Genomic DNA, 21,961 nt, shown 5'->3' with positions numbered 1-21,961 from the left:
AGTGACTGCAGGAGTCAGTTCTTTTTACCTCGGCTCAATTCCAGCAGCCACATCCACACCTAGATAGTGAGGTTTGGGCAGATTGGTGACAAAATGGAGGTTCATGGGGTTAAATAACTTCAATGTTCCGTTGGAACAGCCACAAAAGATGAAGTCTTCAGTTGCAGAAATGCAGTTTGCTGCTGAAGTCTGAAAACAAAAACAAAAAACACACAATAGAAAGATGCTTTTTCAAATATTAAGTATTACCATATGGTTTTGCCTTGTGTTCAGTCTACACCAAAACTAAAAATTATACATTCGCTTAGTCAAAACCAACAGAAATACAACAGTACCTTCAAATCCAACCACTTATCAAGCAGCCTTTTCTCATTGAACTGGCACAGAAGGCCAGAACTGGTGATGCAGAAGGTGCTTCCAGACATCTTGCCTTTACCACATGCCACTCCAGAGAAAAAGTTGTTGTGCAACTCACCCAGCAATGCCGATCTTCCTATTAAGGGAACAGTAATATTTGCCTAGATTGGGAAAACATATATGACTTAGAAATGAGCAGTGTGGTGAAAAATTACACAAAGAAACTGTTAAACTCTCAAAATGGACTACTTAGGTAAAGCTTTGCTAAAGAAACAAGTTATTCAAGAAAGTCAGCTTACTTCCTGCTACTCAGAATAAAAGCTTTTTCTTTCTTTAGTTATATTTCACTCAAAGATTTGTAGTCCAATCAATAAGTACTTCAAGAAAAACAAGCAAATGTCAATTTCTAATTTTCTAAAATGCGTCAGTTTCTTGCCTTCTGGTGTAGGATTTGCTTAAATTTAAATGATTTAGATGTATACTGTAAGCAAGTTTTAAACATTGCTTTTTTTAAAATAGTTTACAACTTCAGTATGTGAGGATCAAGACAAATGGATGAGTTTTAAAAGCTTACAGCTATAAGAACCTGATCATTCCAAGTTTGTTAACTCAGCAAACTGTAAAATCCATGGGGGTCTCAACTTCCCACAGATAAACCCTTTACCATTTCTGGCAAACTTCTATCTTGGATGAGGGTATTGGCATGACTACGTAGGGTAACCGAATAAATGAATGAACGAAAAGAAAACAAAAAAGTGATGGGGTTGGTGGATGGGCCATTGTGGGGAGGTGAGATCAAATATGCAAATCAAATTTCATATTGCGGAAGAATAATAAAGGCAATAATAGTTGGAGAATTTAACTGCCCACATTAACTGGGATTGTTTTATAGTGTGTAAGGTAGGGGTAAAATGGAACAAATTTCTTAAATTGCACGCAGTAGATAGAAAAAGTTCAATTGAGGGGGCGGTTCTGGCCTTAATATTTGGAAATAAACCTGGGCATGTGGATGGCACGTCAATCGGGAGGCATTTGAGGAAGTAACCATAAAATTTATTAGATTTTGGACAGTTATGGGAAAGAACGAGGATAGGTCAGCAATAGAAGTTCTAACCGAGGGCAAGGCTAAATTTACTACAACAGAAAAACAGTTTGGCCTTAGTGGATTAGGAGTAGCTGCTTTCATAAAACTAGTCACAGGACAGGGAGATATTTACGGAGGAAAAAGTGAAAGTACAGGGCAAATATATTTACCTAAAGAGAGTGTGGGATTAAGGCCAGAGAAGCCTGGCTGTCAAGGGGCAACGGCAAAAGAACAAAGTGAAAGTGAGGTAAGGAGCAAGGAATGCGAAAATTGCCTCGGAAAACATTGGAAAATAAAGGAAAACCCAAAAACTTGTTTCAAATATATTCCTTGCTTTTCATAATTAAGGAATGCATAGGGCCTGTTAAAGAACATGGAGGTAATGTGTTGACCTGGATGGCATGGGCAGCCGTCAAATGTACTCTGCGTCATCCTTCACAATGGAAAAAGGATGATTCAATTATGCATAGAGCAGAGAAGAAATTAACAGAGAAGATGTTGATTTAAGCAGCCTTAATAAAAAGGATAGATTTGCGTGCCTGGATGGGATGAAGGCAAGGGAGGAGATATCAGGCACTCTGGCTACAGGTGAACGGCCAAAAGGTCTGATAACATTGTCCCACCATTAAAAAATGGAGAAAAATTAGACTAGAAATTACAAGGCAATCATTCTAATGTCAATAATGAGAATGTCTGTATTTTGAGCAATGGATTAATGAGGATTATTTAGCATGGATGCGTTGAAAGAAAGCAGCATTTGACAAATGGAAAGGAAACTATTAGACAAAACAGAGGAGGAAAAATTATAGAGGCCAAGTTTGATTATGGACAGTCAGCATGGCTTTGTCAGGAGGAGGTTATGCCTAATAATTCTGGTGGAATTTTTCAAACACATGACCAGGTGTTTGGTTGCAGACAGGGCAGTTTATATGGAGTCTAGTAAGGCCTTTGACAAGGTCCCACATGGGAAAACCAAAGACAAAAAAAATGGCAAAGCTCACAGGAACCAGTGGCAAGTTGGATCCAAATTTAATTTCTTAACAGGAGACAGAGTATGATGGCAGAAGGCTGTTTGTGTGACTGGAGCCCAGTGTGCAGCAGCATTCCACAGGGATCAGTGCTAGATCTCTTATCGTTTGTGACATTCATTAACATGACGAGTATGGGAACATGACAAGGGATGTTTGTAGGTAAGTTTGCAGACGATACAAAGGCTGGGCAGTTGGCGGACAGTGAGGGGTAAGAGGTGTTAGGTTACAGGAGAATATAAACAGATTGGTCAAATGGGCAGGTCAATGGCAGCAGAATTTAACCATGATAAATGTGCGGTGATACACTTTGGAAAAAGGAACAACTAAGGGAATACTCCAATGAATGGCAGGCCACTAGGAAACTCAAGGAACATAGTGTTCTTGGGGTGTTTGACCAGATCTCTGAATGTGGCAGAACAGGTTAATAGGGTAGATAAGGTAATGTATGGATGCTTGCCTTCAATCAGGAGTGGCAAAGATTATAAGAGCAGGGAGATCATTCTGTACATGTACAGAACTTTATATAAGCCACGGCTGGAGTACTGTGTGGAGTTTTGGGCACCACAATGTAGGAAGGATGTAACTGCACTGGAGTGGTACGGAGGAGATTCACCAGGATATTGTTTGGGATCTGACATTTCAACTATGAAGAGAAGTTGGATAATCTTGGGATCTTTTCTTTGTAGCAGAAAAGGCTTTGCGTGATATTGGAGAGAAGAGAATTTGATCAAGGTGTGTCAATTATAAAGGGCATGGACAACATGAATAGAAAGCAGTTGTTCCCCCTACTCAAACGGTCAATAACAAGGAGGCACATTTTTAAAAAGTGAAAGGCAAGAGGTTTAGACAGGATTCAAGGGAAAAAAATATTTTTCATCCAAAAAGAGTGGCGGGAGTCTGAATGCACGACATGGTAGTTGACAAATGAAACCTCAACCTTAAAAACTGCTTTGGACGAGCATTTGAAGTGTCATAACATTCAGGCCTGTGGGCCTACTGCGAGAAAGTGAGACTAGTGCAGGATTTGGTATATGTTTGACAGTGCAGATCGACTGACTGAAGTGCCTCTTCTGAACTGTGCGATTCTATGAAATCTGACACGGAAGTATTTAGGTATTTTGTTGAATGCACTTGATGTAGCCTACATGGACTTTAGCAAGGTTTCTCACAAGGTCCATCATGGCAGAATATCCAAGGAAATATGGCATACTGACTAAGCGGCAAAGGGTGATGGATAGTAGGTTGTTTGTTACTGGAAGTCTGTTTAAATTAGGGACTCTTCAGGCCTGGGTGTTACCCTTGCTGTTACGGTGCACATTAACAATTCAGACTTAAATATCAAAGATATAAACAAAAAGTTTGCAGATGACAACAACTGACAGGACAGTAAACAGTGAAGATAGCTTGAGGCTATAAGAAGGTATCAACAGACAAGTGGACAAATGGAATTCAGAGTGAGAGTAAAAACGAGAGTGTAAGAACAAGCATTAAACCTTTGGGGAGGTCTAAAGGAAAGAGATATACTGAATGGCAGAACTGGAAAGCACTGAAGTTCAGAGAAACATTGGTGCGCATATCCACAAATTCATGAAGGTGGCAGGGCTAAGATGGTACAAAGATTGCTTTCCTTTATTAGCAGGAAGCATAGAATGCAAAAATCAGAAAGATATGCTAGCGCTATCTAAAACACTGGTTAGAACACATCTCAAATATTGAGTGTAGTTCTGGGCACTGCATAATAGTAGGCTGTGACTGTACCAGAGACAGTACAGGGAAATTTACTAGAATGCTGCCTGGGCTGGAGGATGAGATATATGAGGAAAGACTGGATAGAAATAAGAGTAGGCTATTTAGTCCCTCGAGTTTGTCAGCGATTCAGTAAAATCATGGGTGATCTGCGATTCAACCCCAAAGTCTGCCTATGGCCCATATCCCTTAATATCTTTGCTTAGGAAAAATCCCAGATTTAAACTAACACCTGATCCAGGATCAGCTGCCATTCATGGATGTGTGTTCCAAACACCTACCACTGTGTGTAGAAGTGCTTCCTGACATCTCTCCTGAAAGGTCTGGCCCTGGTTCTTTGACTGCACTCTTTAGTTCTAGAATCCCCAACCAGTTATCTTATAGTTATCTTTATTGACCCTGACTTTTTCTATTAGTATATTGAAGACTGCCATCAGATCACCCCTTAACCTTCGAAATTCTACGGAAAACAATCCTAATTTGCATAATCTCTCATCATACCCGTACCACAGATGTTGAGTTATCATTCTTATAAACCTACGTTGCACTTCCTTCAAGGGCCAATATATCCATCCTAAGGTGAGGTGCCCAGATCAGCTCAGAATACTCCAAGTCTGGTCTAACCAAGGTTTTGTACAGCCGGAGGTTGTTTTCCTTGGTGCAGTGACAATTGAGGGTGACCTGACTGTGGTACGAGACATTATAACAGATACAGATAGAAAGTGGGTTTTCCTAGCCACCCTAAAATCGGTAGACAGACCACTAACTGGGAGCATAGATTTAAGGTAGAGGACCAAGGAGAGAATGGAGGAGAATTTTATTCACCCAGAGGATGGAGACAGACTGGAACTCACTACTTGAAAATGTGGTAGAGTTAGAAACTCCTGTAATATTTAAGCAGTGTTTAAATATTCTGCTTAATTGCCATAGCCTACAGAGCTGTGAGCCAAAAGCTTAAACAAAATGGAATCAACACAATCAAATCCTTGTTGATTGTGCAGGCATGAAAGGATGAATAGCTTCCTTCTCTGCTACAGTACCTTTTGATTTGTACACCTTAATTAAGCTGTGAAATAACCTCAAAAGGAAATCACTAATTTTCTTGTATCACTCCAATTTGTCCCAAATTGAAGCATTTAACCATTTTGAATCATGCTTGAAATAATTATTTCTGAAACAGGAAAAATGTACCCACCTTGCAGGCTTTGGATTCATTTAAGTACCAAAACTTGACATGCCTGTTGCCAGTCGTAACAAAGAAACTGCTGTCTTCAGAGAAGGAAACAGCTGTAACTTTATTGGAAACTTTATTAGATGCCACAGTGGAGTTTTTCTGTCAAAACAAGTGCATTTCTGAGAGTATTACCTTACAATTCCAGCTTATTGCTGGAAAAAAAATCCCAGAATTGAAACCTGGAACATGTTTTGTTTCAACAAAGAAAAAGTCTCACAGATAAGCACACTGCAGATTTTGTCTTAACATTAAACAAAAGTGTATTAGCATTATGAAGAAACAAAATAGAATCAATCTTTGTACCACAGATTGAAATGAATTTTTAAACATATAGTAAAATATATAAAGCCACTAACCCCAAAGCGCTGTTCCTAAATTGGAAAGAAAAATTACACTCCAATGCAGCAAAGGTCGAGGAATTAATGTAAATCTCTCATATAAGGCTCTACCACTTAATTGTAGCGTGGTAGTACAATGAGGAAGAGTGGATTGTATTCATTCTTCAGTAAAGGAAAGTTGATTATGCAAGGTAATTCATAAAATAAGGAAAACACGAGTAACAAGTGAAAAGTATTTTGGTAGCTGCTGGCTTGAATTGTTACTACCTTGTCCTTTATAACCATACACAGCTTCCAATTCCAAACATCGTTAAGGGACATGTAGATCTTCATACTAGCAATGTATGCCCTTTCTCAGTGGTTTAAACCTTATGAACTTCCAACACACTTTAAATCTAGATTTAATTAAGTAACTTAAGCCTGTAGGGAACGAGATAATGAAGGCAGCATGACTAAAGGCAAGAGTAGGCAGGGAGCAGATAATGAACACAAAGAGACAGGTGGTCTGCGGTGCATTTGTCTTAATGTGAGAAGTGTAGTAGATAAGGCAGATGAACTTAGGACTTGGATCGGTACCTGGGAGTGAGATATTATTACTATTACTGAGACTTGGTTCAGGGAAGGGCATGATTGGCAACTAGATGTCCCAGGATATCGATGCTTCAGGCAGGACAAAGAGGGAGGTAAAAGGAGTGGAGGAGTTGATTTACTGGTCAAAGACAATATCACAGCTGTACTGAAGGAGGGCACTACGGAGGACTCGAGCAGTGAGGCAATATGGGCAGAACTCAGAAGTAGGAAGGGTGCAGTAACAATGTTGGGGCTGTACTACAGGCCTCCCAATAGCGAACGTGAGATAGAGGTACAAATATGTAAACTGATTATGGAAAGGTGTAGGAGCAACAGAGTGGTGGCGATGTGAGATTTTAATTTTCCCAACATTGACTGGGATTCACTTAGTATTAGGGGTAAAGATGGAGCAGAATTCGTAAGGAGCATCCAGGAGGGTTTTCTGCAGCAATATATATAGTCCAACTCAGGAACGGGCCATACTGGACTTGGTGTTGGGGAATGAGCCCGGCCAGGTGGTTGAAATTACAGTAGGGGACTACTTTGGAAATAGTGACCACAATTCCGTGAGTTTTAAAATACTCATGGACAAAGATGAGAGTGGTCCTAAAAGAAGAGTTCTAAACTGGGGTGAAGGCCAAATATACCAAAATTTGGCAGGATCTGGGGAATGTAGATTGGGAGAAACTGTTTGAAGGTAAATCCACATTGATATGTGGGAGGCTTTTAAAGACAGGTTGATTAGAATGCAGGAGAGACATGTTCCTGTGAAAATGAGGGATAGAAATGGCAAGATTAAGGAACCATGGATGACAGGTGAAATTGAGACTAGCTAAGAGGAAAAAGGAAGCATACATAAGGTCTAGGCGACTGAAGACAGATGAAGCTTTGGAAGAATATCGGGAATGTAGGGTGAACCTGAAATGAGGAATTAAGAGGGACTTGAGATATCTTTAGCAAACGTGGTTAAGGAAAATCCCAAAGCCTTTTATTCATATATAAAGAGCAAGAGGGCAACTAGAGAAAGGGTTGGCCCACTCAAGGACAAATAAGGAAAGTTATGCGTTGAGTCAGAGAAAATGGGTAACATTCTTAACGAGTACTTTACATCGGTATTCACCAAAGAGAGGAACATGATGGATGTTGAGATTAGGGATAGATGTTTGATTACTCTAGGTCAAGTTGGCGTAAGAAGGGAGAACGTGTTGGGTATCCTAAAAGGCATTAAGGTGGACAAGTCCCCAGGTCTGGGTGGGATCTATCCTGGAGGACTAGAGAATTGCTAATGTTGTCCCCTTGTTTAAGAAGGTTAGCATGGATAATCCAGGTAATTATCAACCAGTGAGCTTGACATCAGTGGTAGGGAAGTTGCTGGAGAAGATACTGAGGGATAGGATCTATTCCCATTTGGAAGAAAATGGGCTGATCAGTGATAGACAACACGGTTTTGTGCAGGGAAGGTCATGTCTTACCAACTAAATAGAATTCTTTGAGGACGTGACAAAGTTGATTGATGAGGGAAAAGCTGTAGATGTCATATACCTGGACTTCAGTAAGGCGTTTGATAAGGATCCCCATGGCAGGCTGATGGAGAAAGTGAAGTCGCATGGGGTCCAGGGTGTGCTAGCTAAATGGATTTAAAAAGTGGCTAGGCAACAGGAGACAGAGTAGTGGAGGAAGGGGTTTTCTCAAATTGGAGACCTGTGACCAGTGGTGTTCCACAGGGATCTGTGCTGGGACCATTGTTGTTTGTGATATACACAAATAATTTGGAGCAAGGTGTAGGTGGTCTGATCAGCAAGTTTGAAGATGACACGAAGATTGGTGGAGTAGCAGATAGTGAAGGGGACTGTCAGAGATTACAGCAGAATATAGATAGACTGGAGAGTTAGGCAGATAAATGGCAGATGGAGTTCAATCCGGGCAAATGAGAGGTGATGCATTTTGGAAGAGCTCATTCATGAGCAAACTATACAGTAAATGGAAAAGTCCGGGGGAAAATTGATATACAGAGAGATCTGTGTGTTCAGGTCCACTGTTCCCCGAAGGTGGCAACGCAGGTCGATAGACTGGTCAAGAAGGCATATGGCATGCTTTCCTTCATCGGACAGTGTACTGAGCCAAACAGTTGGCAGGTCATGTTACGGCAGTATAGGACTATGGTTCGGTCACATATAGAGTGTTACGTGCAGTTCTGGTCACCACATTACCAAAAGGATGTGGATGCTTTGGAGAGGGTGCTGAGGTGGTTCACCAGGATGTTGCCTGATATGGACGGCACTAGCTATGAAGGAAGGTTGAGTAGATTAGGATTATTTCCATTAGAAAGACGGAGATTGAGAGGGGACCTGATTGAGGTCTACAAAATCATGAGGGGTATAGACAAGGTGGATAGCAAGAAGGTCCCCCCCGCAGAGTGGGGGACTCAGCTACTAGGGGTCATGAGTTCAAAGTGAGAGGAAAGTTTACAGGAGATATGCGTGGTAAGTTCTTTACGCAGAGGGTGGTGGGTGCCTGGAACGCGTTGCCAGCAGAGGTGGTAGATGCAGACATGATAGTGTCTTTTAAGATGTATCTGGACAGGTAGAGAGCAAAAGGATATAGACCCTTAGAAAATACATGACAGTTTTAGACAGAGGATCTTGATCGGCACAGGCTTGGAGGGTTGAAGGGCCTCTTCATGTGCTGTAGTTTTCTTTGTTCTTAATTACATTTGGCACAGAATGCACAAGTCAAAAATGCACCACAGACTGTGTTTGAACTCTTACCTTCCAATCCCAAACGTTCACAAGTTTATCATGCTGGAAGCCCACTGATACAATATACTTCATGTTGGGGGAGAAGGATACACATGATACTCCATACTTATGGCACTGTAATTCAGCCACTTGCACTTTGTCAGACACATCCCAGACACGCACAGCAGGCATGTGACCACTCTATTTAAAAAGAGGTAGAGCATACAGCAGGGATCAAACAGAATTTATTTCAGAACTCTAATCACATAGTACATAGAACTGTGCAGCACCACAATGTCATGCTGAACATGACCTCAAACAAAACTAACCCCTTCTGCCTGCCCTCAGTCCATATTCCTCAATGTCTTGCATATTCACATGCTTATCCAGAAGTCCCTCAAATGTCTCTATCGTATCTGCCACTATAACCACCCCAGCAGCATGTTCCGGATTCCTACCACTCTCTGCATAGGAAACTTTCCCCTCACATCTTTACTGAAGCCTTTGACAAGGTCCCTTATGGTAGACTGGTACAAAAGCTGAAGTCACATCATATCAAGGATGAGCTGGCAAGGTGGATTACAGACTGGCTTAGGCATAGGAGACAGAAGGTAGTGACAGTGGAATGGAGAGTTGTGACTCGTGGTGTTCCACAGGGACCAATGCTTTGACCCCTGCGGTTTGTGGTCATGCTCATGAGAACATAAATGATTTGGAGGAAAACATGGCTGGTCGGATGAGCAAATTCACAGACGATAAAAAGATTAGTGCAGTTGCAGATAATGAGGAGGTCTGTGAGAGGATACAGCTGGATACAGATCAGTTGGAGGCATAGGCAGAAAAATGGCAGATGGAGTTTAATCTAGACAAATGAGAGATGATGCATTTTGGAAGGTCAACTACTGGTGGAAATTATACAGTGAATGGCACAACCCTTAGGAGTATTGATATACAGACAGGTCTGGGTGTGCATGTCCACAGATCACTGAAGGTGGTAGCACAGATAGATAAGGGAGTAAAGAAAAGGCCTGTGGCATGTTTGCTTTTATTGTAAGGGGTAATGAGTATAAGGATAGAAAAGTTATGCTGCAGATTTATTGAACTTCAATTAAGCCACACTTGGAATATTGCGTACATTTCTGGTCACCACACAACCAGAAGAATGTGGATGCTTTGGAGAGGGTACAGAAAACGTTTACCAGGATGTTCCATGCTAAGTGAGATTTTAGCTATGAAGAAAGGTTGGACTGTTTGGGTTTGTTTTCACTGGAACGCTGTGGTTGAGGGGAAACCTGATAGAAGACATTTAAAAGATTGTGGATAGAGTGGAAAGTTCGAGGCTTTCTACAAGGATGGAGGGGTCAGTTACGAGGGGGACACAGGCCCAAGGTGCAAAGTGTGGGGGGGTCTACAACAGATGTGTCAGGTACATTTTCCACACAAAAGGGTGGTGAGTGCCTGAAACATGCTGCTAGAGGTGGTAATGGAAGCAGACACAATAACTAGGTTCAAGAAACACATGGATGAATACATGAATAGGAAGGGAATACAGAGTTACGGATCATGTAACTGAAGGCAGTTTTCATAAGGAAGGACAAAGTGTGTTGGTACAGACTTGGCAGGCTGAAGGGCATATTCCTGTGCTGTATTGTTCTTTGTATCTCCTATGAATTTTCCCCCTCTCAGCTCAAATGCATATATGCTCCTTTTGACACATTAACTCTGGGGAAAAAGCCTCTGATTGTCAACGCTATCGATGAATACCATAATTTTATAGACTTCAATCAAGTCTCCTCTCAGCTTCCACAACTCCAGAGAAAACAACCCGAATTTTTCTAGCCTCTCCTTATTGCAAACACCCTCTAATCCAGGCAGCATCCTGGTAAACTTCTTCCGGACACTATCCAAAGCCTCCACATCCTTCCTATAAGACAATGTAGCAACCAGAATTGAACACACAACTCTAGTTGGGGTCTAACCAAAGCCGTATAAAGCTACAATATAACATCCTAACACTTTTACTCAATTTACTGACCAATAATGGCAAGCATGTCATCATGCCTTCTTTATCAACCTCTATACCTGCAAGGTCACTTTCAGGGAGCTATGAATTTGAACCTCAAGAATCCTCTGCACATCAATGCTGTTCAGGGTCCTGCCATTAACTGTATACTTTTCCTTAACATTTGATTTCCCAAAGTGCAGCATCTCATACTTAGCCTGATTAAATTTTATCTGCCACGTCGCTGCCAATATCAGCAACTGATCTGTATTCTGCTCTATCCTTGGACAACCTTCTACACTGCCCCCCAATTCCACAATCTTTGTGTTGTCTGCAAACTTACTAATCCAGCCATCTAAATTTTCATCCATGTGCGTTATATTTGAAGTTTTTTTGACAGGATTTGTAGCTTGGGTTGTAGACATGTTTGCCAAATTGAGGTGTTTGGTTGTAGATGTTTCGTCACCCTCCTAGGTAACATAGTCAGTGCACCTCCAGTGAAGTGTTGGTTGTTCTGTTCCACTTATTATTTATATGCCTCAGTTTGCTGGGATGGTTCTGTTTTTCAGTGGTTTGTATATCAGGTCAAATTCAATGTGTTTGTTGATAGCGTTCCGGTTGGAATGCCAGGCCAAGGATTTCCCTAGCATGTCTGTTTAGTTCGTGCTATTATGGATGTGTTGTCCCAGTTGAATTTGTGCCCTTTGTTTGTCCATGTGTATTGAGACCACTGTGAATTGGTTGTGTCTCTTGGTAGCTAGTTGGTTTTCGTGTATCCTTATTTCCAGTTTTCTTCCAGTTTGGTTGATGCAATGTTTCTCAGTCCTTGCAGGGTATTTTGTATATTAAGTTAGTTTTATCGGTTGTGGCTATGGGATCCTTTACATTCGTCAGTAGCTGTCGCAGGGTGGTTGTTGGTTCATGGGCTACCTGATACCTAAGGGTCTGAACATCTGAGATAGGTCTCTGTTGTATAGTAGGGCGACTAGTATGTCTGGCCATGTTGTCTTTTTGTGGTGGTCTCACAGAGGTAACAGCTATTGTGCTTTTGGGTTATATTCAAACAAAATCAACAAAACACCAATGGGATCCCTAATAATCAGGACTGATTGCAGAAGCAGTATCACAAAAGGTTAGAATGAACATCAGTTCCCACTACACAACTCAAACTCTGGATCCACTACATAGATGACACCTTTATGATTATCAAGCACACAAGACTAGAAGAAACTCACCAACATAAACATCATCCTCACCGGGATAAAATTCACAAAAAGAACAATAACCGACTACCCTTTCTAGACACAATGATAGAATGTAAGAACAACAGGTAACTCCAGACTAGCATATACAGAAAGACCACATATACGGACCAGATACTTAATTACACCAGCAACCTTAAACAGAACTGTATCAGAACATTATTCAAACAGGCTACAACGTACCACAGCAATCCGGAATTGCGCAAAGCAGAACAGGAGCACTTGTATGGAATTTTTAAAAGGAACGGATATCAAAAAGTACAATCTGCCGTTACCTCCATGACAGACCACAACAAGATGACACAACACGGTCATATACACTAGTCACCCTACCATAGATCAAAGACACATCAGGGATGACCACAAGACTACTGAGACCCCTAGGTATCAGGGTAGCCCGCAAACCAACAACCCACCCTGTGACACCTACTGACAAACTTAAAAGGATCCCATACCCAAAAATCAATAAAAACCAACGAACATACAAAATACCATGCCAGGGCTAAGAAACATTACGTAGGCCAAACTGAACATAAATAACAAGGATACATCAACTCCACTTAGCCACCGAGAGACAACTAATTCTCACTGGTCTCAATACACACAAAGGAGGACAAATTTGACTGGGACAACATATCTATAATAGCATTGCCAAAACAGAGACATGCCAGGAAATTCCTTGAGGCCTGGCATTTCAACCGGAACTCCATTAACAAACACTGAACTGGATCTGATATACAAATCACTGAAAAACAGAACTGAAAGTAATGCCAACCACTTCAAACTCAGGCGTGTAAATAACAAGTGGGACAAGACACCAACACTTTACCAGAGGCGCACTGACGACGTTACCTAGCAGGGTGACAAAACATCTGCAACCAAACATATCAGCTCAGTGAGCAAGTCTACAACCTCAAGTCTGTTATATGTGTTTACAAACAGCAGAGGTCCCAGTACAGATCCCTGTTTTGAACACCAGTCATTTACCTCCAGCCTGAAAAATACACTTTCACCACTACCTTCTATGGGCAAGCCAATTCTGAATCCAAGCAACCAATGGATCCCATGTATCTCAACCTTCTGGATGAGCGCACCATGAGAGAACTTGATAAAAGCCTTACCAAAATCCATGCAGACAACATCCACTGCTCTACACACAATCACCTTCGTTACTTCCTCAAAATATTCAATCAAATTAGTAAGACGTGACTTGCCCTGCACAAAGCCATGTTGATTTGCCCTAATTAGGCCTTGCTTTTCCAAATGCACATAAATCCTATCCCCAAGAATTCTAATAGCTTCTCAACATGAGACTCACAGGTCCAAGTTTCCTGCATTATATCTCTTTCCCTTCTTGAAAGAAAGGAACAACAGTAGCTACTTGCCAATCCTCCAGGAACTCTCCAGTGGCTAGCAAGGATATAAAGATCTTGGTCAAAGCCCCAGCAACCTCCTCTCTTGCCTCTCAATAACCTGGGGTATGTACAATCAGAGTCTGGGAACTTATCCATCTTAATGATCTTCAAGAGATCGAACACCATTTCCTTCTTGATCTCAAATTCCTTAGTCTAATAGCATGCCCCACATTAATCTCACTATACTTCATATCTTTCTCCTGTACAAAAACCAATGCAAAGTACTCATTTAGGGTGTCATCCACATACTCTCCTTCCAAGTACAAGTTACCTCATTTATCCATGAGTGGGCCTACCATCTCCCTAGTAATCCTTTGGTTTTTAATATATTTATAGAATGCCTTGGGATTCTCTTTAGCCCTATTGACAAGGTTATTTCATGGCTACTACTTGTTCTCCTAATTCCCCGCTTGAGTTTTTTCCTGCATTCTTTATACTCCTCAGGCTTCGGCTGATTTTAGCCACCTAAACTATGCATATGTTTCTTGTTTCCCTTTTGACTAAATTCACAACTTTCCTCGTTATCCAAGGGTCATTTACTTTGCCATCCTCAATGGAGCATGCTGGTCCTGAACTTTCACCTTTGTAGCTTCCCACAACATCCTGCCTTATCTTTATTCATCACTGTCTGAAAACTGAAGGAGTTGCGATCATTTTTTCCCCAAATTGCTCTCCCACTGAAGGATCAGTTAGCCAATACAAGGGCTAGTATGGCCCCCCCCCTCTAGTCAGACTATCCACATCGTGTTTCAAAAAACCCTCCTCGGTGCGCTTAAATTCTGCCCTGTCGAAGCCTCTTGCTGTAAGGGAGTCCCAGTCAATATTGGGGGGAATTTAAAGTCACCCTCTATGACAACTCCTATGTTATTGCATCCTTCCATAGCCTGCCTACATATTTATTCATCAATGTCTCAGTGGCTATTGGGAGGCCTATAATATAATCCAATCATGGTGATTGCACCAGTCTTACTTTTGAGCTCCACTCATATTGCTGCAGTGGATGAGCCCTTCTTTACGTCCTCTCCAAGTGCAGATGTGACATTCTCCCTGACTAGAAATGCAACTCCACCTCTTTCACCTTCTTTTCTATCTTGTCTAAACAATGAGCAGCCTGTCCTGTCCCTCTCTCAAGCAAGTCTCTGTAATGGCTACAATATCATGTACCGATCGAGACTCTAAGCTCATCTGCCTTGCCTATAATATTCCTTGTGTTGAAATAAACACACTTCAGCCCATTAGTCCCGTCAGTACCTGACCTTCCTTCCTGACTCACTGGTCCTGACATCTACATTCCCCTCAAGCCCTCCACTTGCTGACCTGTTGCTCTGATTCCCAGTCCCTGGACACTCTAGTTTAAACCCTCCAGAGTAGCATTAGCAAACTTCCCTGTGAGTATATTGGTTCCGATCTAGTTTAGGCGCAATTCGTTCCTCTTGCATAGGTCACCCCTGCCCCAGAAGAGGTCCCAACAATCCAAGAACCCGAAACCCTACCCCCTGCACCAGCTCCTGAGCTACACATTCATCTGGCCTATGGTTTCTACTCCTTGCCTCACTAGTACACAACATTGGTAGTAAGCCAGAGATCACTAACCTCAAAATCCTGCTTTCCAGTCTCTTTCCTAACTGCCTGTACTCACTCAGCCCTCAGTCAGAGGACCTCAGCCCTCTTTCTACCTATGTCATTGGTATCAATGTGCACAATGACTTCCGGCTGCTCACCCTCCCCTTCAGAATTGTGTGCAACCACTCAGATACATCCTTGACCCTGCCACTACGGAAGCCACACACCATCCTGGAGTCTCGAACACAACCACAGGAATGTCTGTCTGTGCCCTTAATTATCAGGACTCCTAAGGTTTTGGAGTAGATCTGTAGCTCGGGTTGTGGGTGGTGAGGTTGTTTGGCTTGCTCGTTGAGCTGGTTTGTTATTCCGTTACCATGCTTGGTAACATCCTCAGTGCAGCAGGTCTCTTACTCTATTGCTCACTTGGATCTTGGCTGGCCCTGCTCTAAAGCAGAGCCAGGTGTGGCGCCACAGGCCTGGCTGCTGCTCTTATACTCTGCTGAGATGCTATCCCCCAACCCCTCAACAGTGTACCTGAGAGAGGAGGGAATTAGCCACAGGAGACTCCTGCACCATCTGCCTGCTTCGCCTGGCAGTCAGCCATCTACCTGACTGAACTTGTGGTGTGACCATGTCCCTGCTCCCTGTGTGCTCTTCATCACATGAAGTTCCCGGACACAAAATAATCCCATTCTACTTCAATGTTTGTTGTTCAATTAAGTTAGAATCAAGGAAGAATTTCTTTCCAACACTGGAATTCTTTGGACTTCTCTGCTTGAAATGTAGTGGATGTTGAATTATTTAAATTTATAGTTTTGAAAGACCGATATACAGATTAAGCCATGGGAGAGGCAACAGCTATGGGGAACATACACAGGAGTACAGTGGAGACCGAGATCATACCAAACACGATTTTCTTTTCCTTATTCATTCACAGGATGTGGGCTTTGCTGACTTTTACTCATCTTTAATCAAGAGAAGTCAACCACATTTCTGTGGGTCTGGAACCACATGTAGGCCAGACAGGCAAGGATGGCAGCTTCCTTCTCTAAAGAAGATGAGCGGATCAGGTGTGTTTTTCCAACAATCAATTCAAGGTCAACATCAGACTCTTAATTGCAGACTTTTATTGAATTCAAATTCCATCATCTGCTATTGTGGAATTTGAGCCCAGGTCCCCAGAACGTTATCTGGGTGTCTGGATTAATAGACCAGTGATAATACCACTAGGCCACTGCCTCCCCTTTAATTGGAAAATTGTAGTTTATGCATGCAGTCATTTTACAAACATACTCACCTCCCCAGTAACGAGATATTTTCCATCTGGCGAGAATGCTAAAGCACTGACTGCTTTTCTAAAAATAAAAAAACATTGGACCAATAACTAACTTGAAGTATTATTGGAATTTTCAAATAATACTGGTGGATTTGATACTTATGTTTACGGAGTCTAAATATGAGAAAATCCAGGTATATTTGGCAACATAGAACTCTTGAAATGACAAACTTCAGACACTGTAGTGCATAACATTACAGAAGCTACACTATTTATTTGGAGTTTGTAATGGCAATATCTTGGAACTTTATTGGGATTAGTTTCTACTACTGGAAAAATAACAGACTCTTCCTTTATTTGCAAATCGCAAACTTTATGTTGTGGTTTAGAGGGGGAAAGAAATATTGAGAGGAAGTCTCAAACTCGCATTACATTTGAGAACGCAGTACCAAATAAAACAATTAAAAGTCCAAATGATTATGTTCCCCAAGTGCCAGAAATGATAACTCCCAAAGACTAGACATGATGTGGAAAATAGCATTTTTAAGACAATGAAATATAATGACTTAATGGCCATGACATAACATGACACATCCATACCCTGAAGCATCTCCCATTAGAAAACAGGACTACAGTACAATCAGGGAGGAACGAAAGATTACTGAAATTCTGTTCAACTTTCCACTTTTCAACTATTTCTACATTCAAACAATGACTTGATCAACAGTGCTGCGTTGGCATTAACACTATTTGACTGCACCAAACTAAACGCCACGCTTTGTTCTCCCTTACCTGGAGGCATTGAGAACGTGAGCCTGCTTGTTTTTTTTGGGATTACATAACACCACCACACACCTTTCAGGAAAAGAAGAAAAAATAACTCATTGTATTACATAAATATAATTGTACAAAAAGATAAAGTAACAGATTAGTATTTGCTAGTCATTTTCATAGGACAAACTAGAATACACTTAGAGGTTCAACACAACTTTACGTCAATATACAACATTATTAATTATAATGGGAAAACAAGCAGTAATGCCATCTGTAGATAACAAAGTGTGAAGCTGGATGAACACAGCAGGCCAAGCAGCACCTCAGGAGCACAAAGGCTGACGTTTTGGGCCTAGGCCCTTCATGATGAAGAGATTGACATGCTGCTTGGCCTACTGTGTTCATCCAGCCTCACACTTTGTTATCTTGGATTCTCCAGCGTCTGCAGTCCCCATTATCAGTAATGCCATCTCCAGTGTCTCAGTCTTTCCTTGCTCAGAGGGTGCTGGCTCATTTTTAAATAAAAGGAAACAGATTGTACAGTTTGATTTTTTAACCTGAAAAAAATGAGTAAAATAACTTACCTTTGGATGGCTATGCCTCACTCAGTTATTAAATTGAGTAAAACAGCTGTAAACATTTAGAATCCTAGATTCATGATCAGAAAAGGCCATACCCCACAAGCACAAGTCAGAGAAAGGGCAGATTTAATACTGAGTGTCATTCTACAAGCTATTGACAAAATAAAACAAAACGTTGGGCGGGGGGTGGTGGTGGTGGTGGTTGCTGTCAGGCTGTCTTGATTTTGGTCTTGAAGGAAAAACACAGAGATTTTACGACTTCTGAGCAGATATGACAATACTCACATTGGATATTGCTTTTCTCCCCCACAACGTATATGCATGACAAAAACATCAATACATGATGGGAGATGATGGCCTAACGGTATTATCGCTGGACTGTTAATCTAGAGAACCAGATAATGGTGGAATTTGAATTCAATAAATATCTGAAATTAAGAATCATTGCAGATTGTCAGGAAAAACCCATTTGGCTCACTAATATCCTTTACGGAAGGAAACTACCATCCTTACCTTGTCTGGCTTCCATGTGACTCCAGGTCCACAGCTCTGTGGTTGACTCTGAACTGCCCTTTGGGCAATTGGAGGTGGGCAATAAATGTTGCCTGACCAGTGACATCCTCATCCAGTGAACGAATAAAGAAAAAAATACATACAGTAATAATATATTGCATGTTTATTTTCAATTCATTGTTGAGATGCATGCAAGGCCAGCATAAATTGCCCACTCCAATTGAGGAGTGGGAAGTCTAATTCCTGAATGACTGCAGTGCGTATGGTGTAGATACACCTACAGTTCTAGGGACAGAATCAAGAATTTTGAAACAACAACAACTACCACCACCAATTAGTGGTGGAGGGGTAGATATTTATAGTGAAGGGTGGGGTGCTGATTTAACCAGACTGATTTGTCTTGCATGCTGTCGAGCTTTGAGAGTGGTTTGAACCACATTCATCACGCAAAGTGCTCAATACTCCAACAGGCTTCCAATCTGAGACTTGCTCTCGTATCTACAGCATTCACATAGTTGGTCGAGGCAAGTTTCTGAACACTCAGGCCATTGATTACTATTATGATAGTAATGGTGCCGAATAGGAGACAATTAGACTTTTTTTCTTGCTTGCAGTCATTCTCCAGCACGAGTGTTGCTTGCTACGTACTGAGCTTGCATTTTGCCCAGATTGCCAAAGGCCTGAATTGGTCCAATACTGCACAGAGTTGTAAATGGTGTTGAGTATCCATGAAATCAAACAGTCCTTCTAGTTAAGGGACAATCAATCATCGATGAAATACCCGAAAATGGTTTGGTTGAAGACTGGAGCTCTAAATAAACAACTCAAATAAATACCCGTCACATTTTCTCAGAATACACCCTTTTCAAAAAAAGGGAAAAACTGCAGGTTTGTGAAAGTGCGTTTGAAACTGATCATGAGCAACAGCAAGGGAACCAGCGTTAGACAATCTGTGGAATGTCTATACAAGTTTAGATTTGACAGTTGCAACATGAGAGCAGCTCTTAATGGAACTACATTGAAATGTTTTAGGTACAATACAAAATTAGTAGATACAGTAGACATGGTTATTCATTTCTCTAGGGATGGCATGGTGGCTCAGTGGTTAGCACTGCTGCCTCACAGCACCAGGGGCCCAGGTTCAATTCCACCCTCAGGCAACTGTGCGGAGTTTGCATATTCACCCCTTTTATGCGTGGGTTTCCTCCCATAGTCCGAGGATATGCCGGTTAGGCGGATTGGTCATGCTAAAATTGCCCATAGTGTTCAGGGCTGGGTGGGATGCACCAAGTGTCAGTGTTGGGTCAAATGGCCTATTTCCATGTCGTAGGAATTCAATGAATGATCTATGATTAACAGTACATCATATGGGCAAAAGCTCCAACTTTTGCAGTTAAGCAATCATGGTCAGCAACAAAAAAAATTTTAAAAGAAAGTATCAAAGCTGAAAGATAGGTTTATAAAAATCCTAGAAAAAGCAGAAATCTAGCAGAGCTATGAAAAACGTAAAAGAAACATATATAAGGAAAGATGCATTTTTTTAAAAAACTGCACAGAATATCAACCAGTAATAGTTTTTATAATCATCATGGGAGAGCAACAAAGGGGAATGTGGGCTCTCGACCCTTAGCTATCACATTAATATAAACCACAAATAAACCACAATTGTAGAATGGATTTTTTATTAAACCTGGTTGGGAGCCCAGCAGGCAGGAATCATCTTTGGGCATTATCTCTGGACAATAAAGTTGCCATAGCCCCAAGGGGCAACAGAGCTGCCCTTTCATTAGGGAGAAACAGTTGGTGGTCATTTAACCCAAGGGTCACCACACATCAGGCAAGGAGAGAGTCCTTCACAGTAACTTCAGCTGGTGCAAGAATTGAACCAACACTTTTGGCATCACAAAGCAGTCCAGCCGACTGAGCTAACAAATGCTATTTGGCAAGGTTCTACAGAAAACATTATTGTAAACAGAAAGACAAACTGGACAATAACTTTGCGGCATGGGTAGGAAGTTGATATGTTCTGCATCCCAGAATACTTAAGGAAATGGTCCTAGAAATGGCAGGGGCATTGGTGAACATTTTCCAGCATTCTGTAGGCTCTGGAGGGCAGCTAATGTAACCCCATGCTTTCATTTTAAAAAAAAGGGAAGGAGACAGAACACAGTGAATTATAGGCCAGTTAGCCTGACATTGATGCTGGGGAAAATGCTGGAGACAATTATTAAGGATATAATAACTGAGCATTTGGAAAGCAGTGACAGAACTGGTCCAAGTCAGCATGGATTCACGAAAGGAAAATAGTGCTGACAAATCTTCTGGAATTTTTGAGGATGTGACCAGTAGAATGGGCAAGGATGAATCAGTAGATGTTGCATATCCAAACTTTCAAAAGGATTTTGACAAGGTTCCACACAAGAGATTAATAAGCAAAATTAAAGCTCATTACCTCCGATACAATGTGTTGACACATATAGAGAAATGGTTGGCAGACAGGAAGCAGAGAGTTGGAATAAATGGGTCATTTTAAGAGTAGCAAATGGTGACAAGTGGGGTGTCACAAGAGTTTGGTGCTGGGAACCTAGTTGGTCACTATATAAGTTAATGAATTGGATGAAGGAATTTAATACAATATCTCCAAATTTGCTGACAACACTAAGCTAGTGTGTGCTGTGAAGAGGCTGCAGGGTGACTTGGATAGTGGGTTATTTGTCCATTGGCTGAGTGGGCAAATACTTGGCAAATGCAATGTAACGTGGATAAATGAGGTTAGCCACTTTGATGGCATAAGCAGGAAGGCAGATTATTATCTGAGTGGTGGTAGTTTAGGAAAACGTGAAGTGCAATGATACCTGGGTGTCATGGTGGAACAGTTGGCATGTAAGTGCAGCAGTGGTGAGGAAAGCTAATGAAATGCTGGTCTTCATAATGGAAGGACTGGAGTATACGAGTAGGGATGCTTTGCCACAGTTATACAGGGATTTGTTGAGGCCACACCTTGAGTACTGTGTGATGTTTTATAGTCCCTAGTCTGAGGAAGGACATTCTCCCAATTGATGGAGTCCAGAGTAGGTTCGCCAGACTGATTCCCGGGATGGCAGGACTAACAGATGAAGACAGACTTGATTGACTGGGTTTGTGCTTGATGAAATGTAGAAGAATGAGGAAGATCTCAAAAAACAAAATCTTGATGGGACTCTGAATGGACAGGCTAGATTTGGGATGAATGTTACTAATGTTGGGGGATGTCCAGAATTGGGGGTCACATTCTAAGAATAAGGAGCAAGCCATTTAGGACTGAGATGAGGAAGAATTTCTTCACTCAGTTGTGAAACTGTAGAATTCTCTCCCACAGAAAGTTGTTGGGGCCAGTTCATAGAACATAGAACAGTACAGCACAGTACACGATGTTGTGCCAAACTTCTACCATAATCTTAAGGTCTATCTAACCTCCACCCCCAACTTAGGTAT

The 21,961-nt window shown here is 41.5% G+C and overlaps 1 protein-coding gene across 4 annotated transcripts in view; it reads right to left on the bottom strand.

The window, feature by feature from the left end:
• LOC125447829 (mitogen-activated protein kinase-binding protein 1-like) overlaps positions 1–21,961 on the bottom strand; it is a 161,243-nt gene that overhangs the window by 103,818 nt on the left and 35,464 nt on the right. For all 4 annotated transcript variants that reach the window (XR_007246610.1, XM_048522594.1, XM_048522595.1 and 1 more), the window contains exons 3-8: positions 17,412–17,474; positions 16,641–16,698; positions 9,129–9,299; positions 5,414–5,551; positions 336–518; positions 29–189 (exon numbers count right to left, since the gene is read on the bottom strand). Coding sequence is in view for 3 of the 4 variants with exons in the window: in XM_048522594.1 (XP_048378551.1) it covers positions 29–189; positions 336–518; positions 5,414–5,551; positions 9,129–9,299; positions 16,641–16,698; positions 17,412–17,474 (774 nt within the window). In the remaining variant the exon portion in view is untranslated. The remainder of the gene's footprint in view (positions 1–28; positions 190–335; positions 519–5,413; positions 5,552–9,128; positions 9,300–16,640; positions 16,699–17,411; positions 17,475–21,961) is intronic.

The sequence above is a fragment of the Stegostoma tigrinum genome, chromosome 39 (assembly GCF_030684315.1).
Source record: "Stegostoma tigrinum isolate sSteTig4 chromosome 39, sSteTig4.hap1, whole genome shotgun sequence".
Classification (NCBI taxonomy): Eukaryota; Metazoa; Chordata; class Chondrichthyes; order Orectolobiformes; family Stegostomatidae; genus Stegostoma; species Stegostoma tigrinum.
The sequence above is the reverse complement of the archived record's forward strand: the minus strand, read 5'-3'. Positions and strand labels throughout refer to the sequence as shown.